This window comes from Ranitomeya imitator, chromosome 3, assembly GCF_032444005.1.
Source record: "Ranitomeya imitator isolate aRanImi1 chromosome 3, aRanImi1.pri, whole genome shotgun sequence".
NCBI lineage: Eukaryota > Metazoa > Chordata > Amphibia > Anura > Dendrobatidae > Ranitomeya > Ranitomeya imitator.
In genome coordinates, this window is record NC_091284.1 from 263,755,998 (window position 1) to 263,772,601 (window position 16,604).

General features: G+C 46.3%; 1 protein-coding gene across 3 annotated transcripts in view; it reads left to right on the forward strand.

Annotated features, from left to right (window-relative positions):
* Positions 1–809: 809 nt before the first annotated feature.
* VEZF1 (vascular endothelial zinc finger 1) overlaps positions 810–16,604 on the forward strand; it is a 133,673-nt gene continuing 117,878 nt past the window's right edge. Inside the window, exon 1 of one of the 3 annotated variants that reach the window (XM_069756427.1) lies at positions 810–1,411. In XM_069756427.1, the coding sequence (XP_069612528.1) occupies positions 1,379–1,411 (33 nt within the window). In that variant the 5' untranslated portion in view covers positions 810–1,378. Of the gene's footprint in view, positions 1,412–1,593; positions 1,850–16,604 lie in introns of those variants that run through there. The other 2 variants (XM_069756429.1, XM_069756428.1) reach the window with 2 other exon arrangements.

The following is a 16,604-nucleotide window of genomic DNA, read 5'->3' on the forward strand; positions in this document are numbered from 1 at the left end:
CAGTCAGCTTCCTCCACACACAGGGACCAGCAGGCAGTCAGCTTCTTCCACACACAGGGACTGGCAGGCAGTCAGCTTCTTCCACACACAGGGACCAGCAGGCAGTCAGCTTCTTCCACACACAGGGACCAGCAGGCAGTCAGCTTCTTCCACACACAGGGACTGGCAGGCAGTCAGCTTCTTCCACACACAGGGACCGGCAGGCAGTCAGCTTCCTCCACACACAGGGACTAGCAGGCAGTCAGCTTCCTCCACACACAGGGACCAGCAGGCAGTCAGCTTCCTCCACACACAGGGACTGGCAGGCAGTCAGCTTCTTCCACACACAGAGACTGGCAGGCAGTCAGCTTCCTCCACACACAGGGACTAGCAGGCAGTCAGCTTCCTCCACACACAGGGACTAGCAGGCAGTCAGCTTCCTCCACACACAGGGACCAGCAGGCAGTCAGCTTCTTCCACACACAGGGACCAGCAGGCAGTCAGCTTCCTCCACACACAGGGACTAGCAGGCAGTCAGCTTCCTCCACACACAGGGACCAGCAGGCAGTCAGCTTCCTCCACACACAGGGACCAGCAGGCAGTCCGCTTCTTCCACACACAGGGACCAGCAGGCAGTCAGCTTCTTCCACACACAGGGACCAGCAGGCAGTAAGCTTCTTCCACACACAGGGACCAGCAGGCAGTCAGCTTCCTCCACACACAAAGCCTCGTAGCTTCCTTCTCACTTTCTCTTCCACTCATTAACATAACCCGCAGCCGGCTCGGGTTGAGAGAATCTGCCCGCAGGGCACGACATGTCGGGTGGGAGGAGGAGAAGGCGGGGAACACATTAAGACAATAGGCGTCTAGAAAATGGCAGCCTATTAATAGCGCGGGAGAGCCGGGCGCAGACGTGTGGCTTTGTCTCGGAGGCTGCAGCTGCGTGAGGTAACTCCGCGCCGCCTCACCGGCCACTCCAGGGGCTTCTTCCTCCGCCAGCGACTCATTAGCGCGGATTATTGCGCGCACGTATTATTAGCAGCTCGTCTCCTGTCGCTTGTCTCGTACTCAGCGTCCACGGAGGCGGGAGGAGCAGGGGAGCTGTGAAGACATGGTTTCCACCCACACCCCCCCTCGCCCGTCACCAATGACAGAGGGTGCAGAAGCCGCACTATCCCGCTGCCCATTCCCCCTCCTCCTTCCGAATGGTCTCTCCCAGAGGTTACCGGAAGTTGTGCGGCGCTGCCATGTTTTTAGCTGCTTTGTTGTAGGTTTCATGTAGGATCCTGCGCTTTTTTTTCTTTTTTTTTTCCCTTGCCTTTTTTTTTTTTTTTTTTTGGTCCCCCTTGTTGTACAAGAGGCGCTCTCCTCCTCCCTCCCCTTCCTCCCCGGGATCGCCATGGAGGCCAACTGGACGGCTTTCTTGTTCCAGGTAAGGGCTATCTCCCGTCTTTATCTGTGCCCGGGATAAGCGGCAGAAGGGCAGCCGTGACCTCCCCCTCCCTAGCAGTAAGGCAGCCGCCTCCCTCCTCTCCCCTCCCCGGGAAGCGGGGACACCCGGGAGCAAACATCCCCCTCCTTCACCTCCTCCTCCCTCCACATCCTCCTCCTTTCCCGGCCGCGCAGCTCCAGCCGAGCCGCACACACAGCGCAGGAGCCGGGCTGTGCCATCCGGGCTCACCCCATCGGGCCCCGGGCGGTAACGATGTGGATGGCCGCCCGTGTGACGCCGTCTGCTATGGCGGAGCTTACTGCGCTGTCATTGCCCCTCCCCCACCGCACCGGATTATGGCGGGCTGCGGCGGCTGTTTTCTGCCTCCCTTTTCCCTCTCCCTTGGATGTTACGGGATGGCGGGATCTCCAGCCTGAGGTAATAGCGGCCCGCTCCTTCCTGCGCCCGTTATCACCTCAGGATTTCTGTGACTCTGGAGCGGCAGAAGCCATACAGTATGGGGTCTGGCTGTACTCTGTAGGAAGCGACCAAATGGCCACCGTGACTCCAGAGGGCAGTGCCATGGAGCTCTACTCCTGCACACAAAGGAGGGAAGTTGGTGACCTGTTTCCCCTGTGCTGCACCGCCGGCACACTGTCCGCCACACATGACTGACACTGGCGCCGTCCCGTCAGTCCGAGTGCGGTGTGTGGAGAAGGCGGACAGCACGGATAGTCCTTAGGGCTGTTAGATGACGTTTTTTCTCTGCCCCTGGGCCAAATGTCTGCATGACGAAGAAAAGTTTTTTTTTTCAACAGTATAGACGAGGTTGAAGTTGGTTTCTTATTCCTCCAGTTTCTTCGGCTATTTTTTTCTTAAGTTTTTTATTTGGGTTTAACAACAAAAATTACTCATCACAATAATAACACACCGTGATGTGCCCTGATGTGATTACACTTAAACAGCCCAAAGTCATTTAACCCCTTTAAAAAATATCAGTTACTTATTGAAATCTGTGAAAATCCACTGTTTGCCCACTTTGATGCCAGTCCTGATGCCCAAAACCCATTTGGGCAGGCTGAAAGGACATGGGCTTGATGCAGGACATCACTATATGTATTCTTAGTGTGGCATAGTCATTTAACCCATTAAAACATGACGCGGCTGAAGTTGGTTTCTTATTCGTTCAGTTTCTTATTCAGAGCTGAAGTTGGTTTCTTATTCGGCAATTTTTTCTTTTCTGTTTTTATAGGTTTAACAACAAATAATAAGCATCACAATAATTACATACAATGCAGTGAGGTGCCCTGATGTGAATACGCTTAAAAAGGCTACAAAAATAATAAAACTGGCACAAAAATGGGCATCAAAGTGGGCACCAAAGAGCGCTGAAGAAAGGGTTAAATGCCTTTGGGCCACTGATCTCACACTGCAGACATGTAGAACAGGGCGCCCCGCATCCAAACCAGTTATTTCCAGCCTGGCCCAAATGGGTTCTGGGTACCAGAACTGGCATCAAAGTGGGCAGACAGTCAATTCTTGCCATTTTAATAAGTAACTGATGTTTTTAAGGGGTTAAATGCCTTTGGGCCACTGATACGACACTTAAAATACACAGACAGTGATGCCCTGCATCAAACCCAGGTCCATTCAGCCTGGCCCAAATGGGTTCTGGGCACCAAAACTGGCATCAAAGTGGGCAAACAGCCCATTTTCTCAGATTTGAATAAGTAACTGATGTTTTTAAGGGGTTAAATGCCTTTGAGCCACTGATCTGACACTTAAAATACACAGATAATCATCAAACCCAGGTCCATTCAGCCTGGCCAAAATCAGTTCTGGGCACCAGAACTGGCATCAAAGTGGGAAAACAACCCATTTTCGGTGCCGCGCCCTCCGCGCTGTTTTCACTTCAAAACCGGCGCTTGTGCTGTCTACTACTGTGTGGGGCAGGCGCAGTAAGCTCTGGCCGTCTGACGACCCAGCCAGGCTTGCAGACTTCGCGTGTGCGGCCGCCCTGCCTATGAATCCCTGCCCCGCACTGTGCATAATGCATAACACAGTTCGGGGCAGGGATTCCCAAGGTGGGTGGCTGCAATGCCCGCACAGGCGCAGTCTGCAAGCCTGGCTGGGACGTCAGACGGCCAGAGCTTACTGCGCCTGCAAACACAGTAGTAGACAGCGTAGGCTCCAGTTTTGAAGCAAAAACAGCGCAGAGGGGGCGGCGCCGAAAGCCCCTGAAGATTTGAGTGACGGCAGAGTAGCCGTTCAAGCTGGGGAGTGAGGACCCGCCTCCATGGACAAAGATAGGTATTTTGCATTACTTTCAAAATGCTTTATTTTCGGAATACATGAACCAAAAACTAAAAGAGCCACCATGTTAGAATGCAGCATTACTGCTGCACAAGGTGGCTCTTTTAGTTTATAACGGCTGGAAGGGGGTGACAGTGGCCCTTTAAGAGGAAGCGACAGTTCGTTTATAGAGCATAGGAGACAAGCTAGTAAATTAGATATTTTACTCAATAAAAAAGGAAGGCAGTGTTTACAAAGTATAAAAGATGTTCTAAAGAAGACAAACTCATGTACATTGAAGATTAAAAAAAAAAAGGATTAACAGTGAATAGAGAACAATTACAGGTCGTTCAGGTCATTTCATATCAGCATGGCGGCCTTGTGCTCAGGAGGAGAAAGGGCTTCCATATATCCAGATGCATGAGCACAGCTTTACCGAGCTGTTGTTAGTTTGCTTCCTGCACCAAGACTGCTGGAATGCTGAAACACAAAAATATTCTTAGCCCAAAAACCCAGGCACTCCCCCTGTAGTGACATCACTCTGGGGCTGAAACCTCCCCTTTACTGAAAATATTAAAACCATTTTTATGCATATCTCACTGTATGAACCTCGTATATGAAATACGCCAGGATCAAGCGGTGCACTACGTCGGGGCGATTCTTTTAATTGTAAATACGGATTGATTCCCTGAATCGCTTACGGAAAAATCTGCACTTTGCCCTCGTTTGGTTTAGCTGCTAGCGCTTTCAGTGTGTGATAGATCTATCGATGGATGTCCGAAATATATAATTCTTATCTTTGTAGCTGAAATCAGTGGCGCTATAACTTTAATAGTACAAAGAAACTCAGGGCTTTACACCAGTTCAAACTAGTCTTTGGTGGGAGGGGGGGAAATGAGCAGCCTTCACAGAGACTGCTAACGGCAGCTACAGCCATAACTTCTAGTGAGGGTTTTGAATTACACTCATAGCAGCAAGCAGAAGAGGGGGGTCGGAATGACCCACAGCGTCTGTTCTCTGCTCTTGGTTGTAGCAGAGCTCGGTGTGTGCGATAATACACAATCAAATACCTCATGTTCCTGACAGGGAGGATAACTTTATGATCCCCGCCACTAACACCAATAGGACATGAACCGAGGTTGTTAGGTTGCTCACTTCTTTCTGAAGGGGAATTATTTCTGTCCCACTTCAAAGTTCCGGTTTTGAACTTGCAGCTCTATGGCACCCCCCCTTACCCTCAGGTCAGAAAGGGTACTGTACCTAGGATAATTAGTAGCCAGAAAGTCTGCCTTCTTTGTACTGGCTAATTGGCACGCTGCAGCGAGGGCGATATCACTACTCCCACTCAGGCGGGAATAATATCAACGCCGTCCATTGCAACAAGGTCTCCCAAATGCAGAGGACATATCCGCTGCCACGAGCTCCGATGTTTTTAATTCATAATGTGTCAGGAGGCAACCCAAATTAGTAGAGTAATTCTCTTCAGAGGACAGTACGTTGTAGAGCAAGGAGGAACAAATCTAGTAATTTTATATATTTTACTACAAAAAGGTAGGCTGCGTTAACAGAATTATAAAGATATTCGAAAAATAGACAAGTATCGTATGTACAGTACAATTACAACTAAAATGAGATTAAATTTGAAAAAACACTTTATGTAATTTCATCTCATAGCAGACCATGCGCTGTGGGGGATGGGCATACATCAAGATGCATTACAGATGGGTCTCGCAGTTGGACCCTAGACAAAAGACTAGTGAAGATTTATGTCTAACTCGCTGATCTCCGTGCCCAAAACCAAGGCACTGCCCCTGTGGTGATCTCACTCAGAGGCTGAATACTCCCCTTTCTTCGAGTTATGACAAGACATTTCTATACATAACTCGCTGTATGAACCTCGGAGATGAAGTACACAATGATCATGATGCTCACCATGTCATGGGGGTTCTTTTAAGTATAAACACGGCGTAGATATATAATCCGCTTAAGGAGAAATCTGTTGTGAATTCCGCTCTTGGGCTCCCTCCGGTGGTTGTAAGTGGCAATTTTGTGGGTTCTGCTCTTGGGCTCCCTCTTGTGGTTTCAGGTGGTATGGCTGCTCCTTGGATTTAGCTGTCGGCAGCTGCTTCTGCTGATTGTCTTTTCTGCTCGGCTATTTATGCCTGGCTCTTTCCTTCAGCCAGTGCCACTTGTAAATGGTTCCTGGTTGGATTCACATCTCTTTGGATTTCCCTGATATCCTGACCAGTTCAGCAAAGCTAAGTTCTTGCTTGCGCTTTTCTGTCCCCAGATTGTGGACTTATCCGTTCTGTGCTTTCTATGTTTGTCCAGCTTATCAGTATGAATTATCTCCGTGTTGCTGGAAGCTCTGGGAAGCAGATTTACCCTCCACACCTTTAGTCAGATGTGGAGATTTTTGTAATCTCTGCGTGTATTTTTGTAGTGTTTTATACTGACCGCACAGTATTCCATCCTGTCCTATCTAGCTAGACTGGCCTCCTGTGCTCATCCTGGTTTCATTCTGTGTATGTCTTTTCCCTCTCCACTCAGTTATTATTTGTGGGGGGCTAATCTATCCTTTGGGGATATTCTCTGAGGCAAGATAGTTTTCCTGCTTCTATCTTTAGGGGTAGTTAGCATTTAGGCTGTGACGAGGTGCCTAGGGAGAGTTAGGAGCATCCCACGGCTACTTCTAGTGTTGTGTTGAGCTTAGGGACTGCGGTCAATACAGATACCACTTCCTTCAGAGCTCGTTCCATGTTGCTCCTAAACCACCAGATCATAACAGTACAAGTGGCCATAAATGAATTAAATGCATCTCAAAAAGAAGGAAAAAATTCTGAGCCATTTTTTTTCTGTGCTTTTTGTCTTTTTTTTTTTTTCCTCTTGACCTTTGGGTGGTGCAGGATTTGTGCTCTGGCATGGATGTTCAGGGTTTGTTTTCTCGTGTGGATCAACTTGCTGCAAGAGTACAGACTATCCAAGATTATGTTGTCTAGACTCCGGCTTTGGAGCCTAAAATTCCTACTCCTGATTTGTTTTTTGGAGACAGATCCAAGTTTTTGAACTTTAAAAATAACTGCAAATTGTTTTTTGCTTTGAAACCCCGTTCTTCTGGCGATCCCATTCAGCAAGTAAAAATCATCATATCCTTGCTGCGTGGTGACCCTCAAGACTGGGCATTCTCCCTTGAATCAGGGGATCCGGCATTGCTGAATGTAGATGCATTTTTTCAAGGTCTCGGATTATTGTATGATGAACCTAACTCTGTGGATCATGCAGAAAAACCCTGTTGGCCTTGTGTCAAGGTCAGGAAGCGGCAGAATTATACTGCCAGAAACAGTTACTTATTCAAATCTGTGAAAATGAGCTGTTTGCCCACTTTGATGCCAGTTCTGGTACCCAGAACCCATTTGTGCCAGGCTGAAGGGACCTGGGTTTGGTGCAGGGCATCACTTTCTGTGTATTTTAATTGTCGTATCAGTGGCCAAAAGGCATTTAACCCCTTAAAAATATCAGTTATTCAAATCTGTGAAAATGGGCTGTTTGCCCAATTTGATGCCAGTTCTGGTGCCCAGAACCCATTTGGGCCAGGCTGAATGGACCTGGGTTTGATGCAGGGCATCACTGTCTGTGTATTTTAAGTGTCGTATCAGTGGCCCAAAGGCATTTAACCCCTTAAAAACATCAGTTACTTATTAAAATGGCAAGAATTGACTGTCTGCCCACTTTGATGCCAGTTCTGGTACCCAGAACCCATTTGGGCCAGGCTGGAAATAACTGGTTTGGATGCGGGGCGCCGTGTTCTACATGTCTGCAGTGTGAGATCAGTGGCCCAAAGGCATTTAACCCTTTCTTCAGCGCTCTTTGGTGCCCACTTTGATGCCCATTTTTGTGCCAGTTTTATTATTTTTGTAGCCGTTATTAAGCGTATTCACATTAGGGCACCTCACTGCATTGTATGTTATTATTGTGATGTTTATTATTTGTTGTTAAACCTATAAAAAACAGAAAAGAAAAAATTGCCGAATAAGAAACCAACTTCAGCCTCGTTAAAACATGTTACTTATTCAAATGGCCAAAATCGACTGAACACTTTGATGCCAGTTCTAATTCCCAGAGCCCATTTGGGCCAGGCTGGAGAGACCTGGGCTTGCTGTGGGGCTCCCTGTTCTAGATGTCTGCCCTGTGATGTCAGTGGCCCAAAGTTATTTAACCCTTTCATTATTGCCCTTTGGTGCCCACTTTGATGCCCATTTTTGTGCCAGTTTTATTTTTTTTGTAGCTGATTTTAACCCCTTTCTGACATCGGACGTACTATCCCGTCGAGGTGGGGTGGGCCCCTATGACCACGGACGGGATAGTACGTCCAGCGCGATCGGCGGCGCTCACGGGGGGAGCGCGGCCGGGTGTCAGCTGCCTACCGCAGCTGACATCCGGCACTATGTGCCAGGAGCGGTCACGGACCGCCCCCGGCACATTAACCCCTGGCACACCGCGATCAAAGATGATCGCGATGTGCCGGCGGTGCAGGGAAGCATCGCGCAGGGAGGGGGCTCCCTGCGGGCTTCCCTGAGCCCCCCGCAGCAACGCGATGTGATCGCGTTGCTGCGAGGGTCTTACCTCCCTCCCTGCCTGCTCCAGACCTGGATCCAAGATGGCCGCGAATGCGGGTCCTGCAGGGAGGGAGGTGGCTTCACAGCGCCTGCTCAGAGCAGGCACTGTGAAGGCTGCAGCGCTGCATGTCAGATCAGTGATCTGACAGAGTGCTGTGCACACTGTCAGATCACTGATCTGTGATGTCCCCACCTGGGACAAAGTAAAAAAGTAAAAAAAAAAATTTTTCCAAATGTGTAAAAAAAAAAAAAAAAATAAAAAATAAAAAATAAAAAAAAATTCCTAAATAATGAAAAAAAAAAATATTATTACCATAAATACATTTCTTTATCTAAATAAATAAAAAAAAAAAAACAATAAAAGTACACATATTTAGTATCGCCGCGTCCGTAACGGCCCGACCTATAAAACTGGCCCACTAGTTAACCCCTTCAGTAAACACCGTAAGAAAAAAAGAGGCAAAAAACGCTTTATTATCAAACAGCCAAACAAAAAGTGGAATAACACGCGATCAAAAGGACAGATATAAATAAACATGGTACCGCTGAAAGCGGCATCTTGTCCCGCAAAAAAACGAGCCGCCATACAGCATCAGCAAAAAAATAAAAAAGTTATAGTCCTGAGAATAAAGCGATGCAAAAATAATAATTTTTTCTATAAAATAGTTTTTATCGTATAAAAGCGCCAAAACATAAAAAAATGATATAAATGAGGTATCGCTGTAATCGTACTGACCCGAAGAATAAAACTGCTTTATCAATTTTACCAAACGCGGAACGGTATAAACGCCTCCCCAAAAAGAAATTCATGAATAGCTGGTTTTTGGTCATTCTGCCTCACAAAAATCGGAATAAAAAGCGATCAAAAAATGTCACATGCCCGAAAATGTTACCAATAAAAACGTCAACTCGTCCCGCAAAAAACAAGACCTCACATGACTGTGGACCAAAATATGGAAAAAATTATAGCTCTCAAAATGTGGTAACGCAAAAAATATTTTTTGCAATAAAAAGCGTCTTTCAGTGTGTGACGGCTGCCAATCATAAAAATCCACTAAAAAAACCCACTATAAAGGTAAATCAAACCCCCCTTCATCACCCCCTTAGTTAGGGAAAAATTAAAAAAATGTATTTATTTCCATTTTCCCGCTAGGGTTAGGGCTAGGGCTACAGTTTGGGTTGGGGCTAAAGTTACAGTTAGGGTTTAGATTACATTTACGGTTGGGAATAGGGTTGGGATTAGGGTTAGGGGTGTGTCAGGGTTAGAGGTGTGGTTAGGGTTACTGTTGGGATTAGGGGTGTGTTTGGATTAGGATTTTAGTTATAATTGGGGGGTTTCCACTGTTTAGGCACATCAGGGGCTCTCCAAACGCGACATGGCGTCCGATCTCAATTTCAGGCAATTCTGCGTTGAAAAAGTAAAATAGTGCTTCTTCCCTTCCGAGCTCTCCCGTGTGCCCAAGCAGGGGTTTACCCCAACATATGGGGTATCAGCGTACTCAGGACAAATAGGACAACAACTTTTGGGGTCCAATTTCTCCTGTTACCCTTGGGAAAATACAAAACTGGGGGCTAAAAAATATTTTTTGTGGGAAAAAATTTTTGTTTTATTTTTACAGCTCTCCATTATAAACTTCTGTGAAGCCCTTGGTGGGTCAAAGCGCTCACCACACATCTAGATAAGTTCCTTAGGGGGTCTACTTTCCAAAATGGTGTCACTTGTGGGGGGTTTCAATGTTTAGGCACATCAGGGGCTCTCCAAACGTAACATGGCGTCCCATCTCAATTCCTGTCAATTTTGCATTGAAAAGTCAAATGGCGCTCCTTCGCTTCCGAGCTCTGCCATGCGCCCAAACAGTGGTTTACCCCCACATGTGGGGTATTGGCGTACTCAGGACAAATTGTACAACAATGTTTGGGTTCCATTTTCTCCTGTTACCCTTGGTAAAATAAAACAAATTGGAGCTTAACCCCTTCATGACCCAGCCTATTTTGACCTTAAAGACCTTGCCGTTTTTTGCAATTCTGACCAGTGTCCCTTTATGAGGTAATAACTCAGGAACGCTTCAACGGATCCTAGCGGTTCTGAGATTGTTTTTTCGTGACATATTGGGCTTCATGTTAGTGGTAAATTTAGATCAATAAATTCTGCGTTTATTTGTGATAAAAACGGAAATTTGGCGAAAATTTCGCAATTTTCACATTTTGAATTTTTATTCTGTTAAACCAGAGAGTTATGTGACACAAAATAGTTAATAAATAACATTTCCCACATGTTTACTTTACATCAGCACAATTTTGGAAACAAAATTTTTTTTTGTTAGGAAGTTATAAGGGTTAAAATTTGACCAGCGATTTGCCATTTTTACAACGAAATTTACAAAACCATTTTTTGTAGGGACCACCTCACATTTGAAGTCAGTTTGAGGGGTCTATATGGCTGAAAATACCCAAAAGTGACACCATTCTAAAAACTGCACCCCTCAAGGTACTCAAAACCACATTCAAGAAGTTTATTAACCCTTCAGGTGCTTCACAGCAGCAGAAGCAACGTGGAAGGAAAAAATGAACATTTAACTTTTTAGTCACAAAAATTATCTTTTAGCAACAATTTTTTTATTTTCCCAATGGTAAAGGGAGAAACTGAACAACGAAAGTTGTTGTCCAATTTGTCCTGAGTATGCTGATACCTCATGTGGGGGTAAACCACTGTTTGGGCGCACGGCAGGGCTTGGAAGGGAAGGAGCGCCATTTGACTTTTTGAATCAAAAATTGGCTCCACTCTTTAGCGGACACCATGTCACGTTTGGAGAGCCCCCGTGTGCCTATGCATTGGAGCTCCCCCACAAGTGACCCCATTTTGGAAACTAGACCCCCCAAGGAACTTATCTAGATGCATATTGAGCACTTTAAACCCCCAGGTGCTTCACAGAAGTTTATAACGCAGAGCCATGAAAATAAAAAATAATTTTTCTTTCCTCAAAAATGATTTTTTAGCCTGGAATTTCCTATTTTGCCAAGGATAATAGGAGAAATTGGACCCCAAATATTGTTGTCCAGTTTGTCCTGAGTACGCTGATACCCCATATGTGGGGGTAAACCACTGTTTGGGCGCACGGCAGGGCTCGGAAGGGATGGCACGCCATTTAGCTTTTTAAATGGAAAATTAGCTCCAATCATTAGCGGACACCATGTCACGTTTGGAGAGCCCCTGTGTGCCTAAACATTGGAGATCCCCCCAGAAATGACCCCATTTTGGAAACTTGACCCCCAAAGGAACTAATCTAGATGTGTGGTGAGGACTTTGAACCCCCAAGTGCTTCACAGAAGTTTATAACGCAGACCCATGAAAATAAAAAATAAAAATTATTTTCTCAAAAATGATCTTTTAGCCTGCAATTTTTTATTTTCCAAAGGGTAACAGGAGAAATTTGACCCCAAAAGTTGTTGTCCAGTTTCTCCTGAGTACGCTGATACCCCATATGTGGGCGTAAACCACTATTTGGGCACATGCCGGGGCTCGGAAGTGAAGTAGTGACGTTTTGAAATGCAGACTTTGATAGAATGCTCTGTGGGCGTCACGTTGCGTTTGCAGAGCCCCTGATGTGGCATAACAGTAGAAACCCCCCACAAGTGACCCCATTTTGGAAACTAGACCCCGAAAGGAACTTATCTAGATGTGTGGTGAGCACTTTGAACCCCCCAAGTGCTTCATAGAAGTTTATAATGCAGAGCCGTGAAAATAATAAATACGTTTTCTTTCCTCAAAAATAATTTTTTATCCCAGAATTTTTTATTTTCCCAAGGGTTACAGGAGAAATTGGACCCCAAAAGTTGTTGTCCAGTTTCTCCTGAGTACGCTGATACCCCATGTGTGGGGGTAAACCACTGTTTGGGCACACGTCGGGGCTCAGAAGGGAAGTAGTGACTTTTGAAATGCAGACTTTGATGGAATGGTCTGCGGACGTCACGTTGCGTTTGCAGAGCCCCTGGTGTGCCTAAACAGTAGAAACCCCCCACAAGTGACCCCATTTTAGAAACTAGACCCCCCCCAAGGAACTTATCTAGATATGTGGTGAGCACTTTGAACCCCCAAGTGGTTCAGACGTTTACAACGCAGAGCCGTGAAAATAAAAAATCATTTTTCTTTCCTCAAAAATGATGTTTTAGCAAGCATTTCTTTATTTTCACAAGGGTAACAGGAGAAACTGGACCCCAGTAATTGTTGCGCAGTTTATCCTGAGTATGCTGGTACCCCATATGTGGGGGTAAACCACTGTTTGGGCACACGTCAGGGCTCGGAATTGAGGGAGCACCATTTGACTTTTTGAATACGAGATTGGCTGGAATCAATGGTGGCGCCATGTTGCGTTTGGAGACCCCCTGATGTGCCTAAACAGTGGTAACCCCTCAATTCTACCTCCAACACTAACCCCAACACACCCCTAACCCTAATCCCAACTGTAGCCATAACCCTAATCACAACCCTAACCACAACCCTAATTCCAACCTTAACCCTAAGGCCATGTGCCCACGTTGCGGATTCGTGTGAGATTTTTCAGCATCATTTTTGAAAAATCCGCGGGTAAAAGGCACTGCGTTTTACCTGCGGATTTCCAGTGTTTTTTGTGCGGATTTCACCTGCGGATTCCTATTGGGGAACAGGTGTAAAACGCTGCGGAATCCGCACAAAGAATTGACATACTGCGGAAAATACAACGCAACGTTTCCGCGCGGTATTTTCCGCACCATGGGCACAGCGGATTTGGTTTTCCATATGTTTACATGGTACTGTAAACCTGATGAAACACTGCTGCGAATCCGCAGCCAAATCCGCACCGTGTGCACATAGCCTAATTCTAAAGGTATGTGCACACGCTGCGGAAAACGCTGCGGATCCGCAGCAGTTTCCCATGAGTTTACAGTTCAATGTAAACCTACGGGAAACAAAAATCGCTGTACACATGCTGCGGAAAAACTGCACGGAAACGCAGCGGTTTACATTCCGCAGCATGTCACTTCTTTGTGCGGATTCCGCAGCGGTTTTACAACTGCTCCAATAGAAAATCGCAATTGTAAAACCGCAGTGAAATGTGCAGAAAAAAAGCGGTAAATCCGCAGCGGTTTAGCACTGCGGATTTATCAAATCCGCAGCGGAAAAATCCGCAGAGGACCAGAATACGTGTGCACATACCGAAACCCTAACCCTAACCCTAACCCTACCCCTAACTCTAACCCTAACCCTATTCTAACATTAGTGGAAAAAAAAATTTCTTTATTTTTTTATTGTCCCTACCTATGGGGGTGACAAAGGGGGGGGGGGGGGTCATTTATTATTTTTTTATTTTGATCACTGAGATAGATTATATCTCAGTGATCAAAATGCACTTTGGAACAAATCTGCCGGCCGGCAGATTCGGCGGGCGCACTGCGCATGCGCCCGCCATTTTGGAAGATGGCGCCGCCCAGGGAGAAGACGGACGGAGCCCGGCAGGATCGGTAAGTATGATGGGGTGGGGGGGGATCGGAGCATGGGGGGAGGAATCGGAGCGCGGCAGGCGTGGAACGGAGCACGGGGGGACTGGAACGGAGCACGGGGGGGACTGGAACGGAGCACGGGGGGGGGGGGGGTGGATCGGAGTGCAGGGGGGTGATTGGAGCACGGGGGGGTGATTGGAGCACAGGGGGAGCGGACAAGAGCACGGGGGGGAGCGGAGCACTGGACGGAGGGGAGCCGGAGCAGTGTACCGGCCAGATCGGGGGGCTGGGGGGGCGATCGGTGGGGTGGGGGCACATTAGTATTTCCAGCCATGGCCGATTATATTTCAGCATCGGCCATGGCTGGATTGTAATATTTCACCCGTTATAATAGGTGAAATATTACAAATCGCTCTGATTGGCTGTTGAAAGTGAAACTGCCAATCAGAGCGATCGTAGCCACGAGGGGGTGAAGCCACCCCCCCTGGGCTAAACTACCACTCCCACTGTCCCTGCAGATCGGGTGAAATGGGAGTTAACCCTTTCACCCGATCTGCAGGGACGCGATCTTTCCATGACGCCACATAGGCGTCATGGGTCAGATTGGCACAGACTTTCATGACGCCTACGTGGCGTCATGGGTCGGGAAGGGGTTAATTAAATTTTTGGGGAAAAAAAGTTAAATGTTCATTTTTATTTAAACATTCAAAAAATTCCTGTGAAGCACCAGAAGGGTTAATTAACTTCTTGAATGTGGTTTTGAACACCTTGAGGGGTGTAGTTTTTAGAATGGTGTCACACTTGGGTATTTTCTATCATATAGACCCCTCAAAATGACTTCAAATGAGATGTGGTCCCTAAAAAAAAAATGGTGTTGTAAAAATGAGAAATTGCTGATCAACTTTTCACCCTTATAACTCCCTAACAAAAAAAAATTTTGGTTCCAAAATTGTGCTGATGTAAAGTAGACATGTGGGAAATGTTATTTATTAAGTATTTTGTGTGACATATCTCTGATTTTAATTGCATAAAAATTCAAAGTTGGAAAATTGCGAAATTTTCATAATTTTCGCCAAATTTCCGTTTTTTTTTCAAAAATAAACGCAGGTACTATCAAATTATTTTTACCATTGTCATGAAGTACAATATGTCACGAGAAAACAATGTCAGATTCACTGGGATCCGTTGAAGCGTTCCAGAGTTATAACCTCATAAAGGGACAGTGGTCAGAATTGTAAAAATTGGCCCGGTCATTAACGTGCAAACCACCCTTGGGGGTAAAGGGGTTAAGTGTATTCACTTCAGGCCACCTCGCTGCATTGTATGTTATTATTGTAATGCTTATTTTTTGTTAAACCTATATTTTTTTTAAAAATTGCCAATTAAGAAACCCAATTTCGGCCTCGTACCATATAGCATCTGATTTTTAGATGCCTTGCAGTCTTTAACCCTCTTCACCCCTGGGCCTGTTTTCACCTTCATGACCAGGCCAAATTTTACAATTCTGAACGTGTATGTGGTAATGCTGGAATGCTTCCAACAGATCCCACTGATTCTAAGGCTTTTGTTTGACATATTTTTAGATATGACTTGCTTTTATTTGTGATAATATCAGAAATTTGTTAAACTTTATTTTTATGCCCAGGGCTATGGAGTTGGTAAACCAAACATCTGACTCGTTTCCCAGACCCCAACCCCACAGCACTGGTCACTACTGAGCATGTGCATAAAGTGCAGCAAAGATTTATCTCAACTAAAAGCCCAGATCCTTGGATCAGGAACAGAACAGACATTAATTTATAATCTAGTTTAGGAGTCGCTCCATTTTATACAGACTCCACAGCCGTGGTTAGGTCACACAAAATAGTAAAATAAAATTTCTCACATGTCTAGTTTACAGCAGCACAACTCTTAAAACATAAGAATAAAAAAAAGGAAGTTAAAAGGGTTAAAGTTGACCAACGATTTGTAAAACAATTAGGATGTTTTAGGAACCACATCACATTTGAATTGACTGAGGGGCCTATATGAAAGAAAATAACCATAAGTGGCCATTCTAAAAATTGCTTTCCCCCCCCCCCAAATCGATTTATTGGTGTCTAGCTGAGATCAGATAGCTGCTGCTGCACATGCCGGTGGTGCCATCTTAAGGCCCCTTCACATTAAGCGACGCTGCAGCGATACCGACAATGATCAGGATCGCTGCAGCGTCGCTGTTTGGTCGCTGGAGAGCTGTCACACAGACAGCTCTCCAGCGACCAACGATCCCGAAGTCCCCGGGTAACCAGGGTAAACATCGGGTAACTAAGCGCAGGGCCGCGCTTAGTAACCCGATGTATACCCTTGTTACCAGCGTAAAAGTTAAAAAAAAAACAAAAAAAAAAAAACAGTACATACTTACCTACCGCTGTCTGTCCCCAGCGCTGTGCTCTGCATTCCTCCTGCACTGACTGTGAGCACAGCGGCCGGAAAGCAGAGCGGTGACGTCACCGCTCTGCTTTCCGGCTGACCGACGCTCACAGCCAGTACAGGAGGAGTGCAGAGCACAGCGCCGGGGACCGACAGCGGTAGGTAAGTATGTAGTGTTTGTTTTTTTTTTTTTTACTTTTACGCTGGTAACCAGGGTAAACATCGGGTTACTAAGCGCGGCCCTGCGCTTAGTAACCCGATGTTTACCCTGGTTACCAGTGAAGACATCGCTGGATCGGTGTCACACACGCCGATCCAGCGATGTCCACGGGAGATCCAGCGACGAAATAAAGTTCTGGACTTTGTTCAGCGACCAACGATCTCCCAGCAGGGGCCTG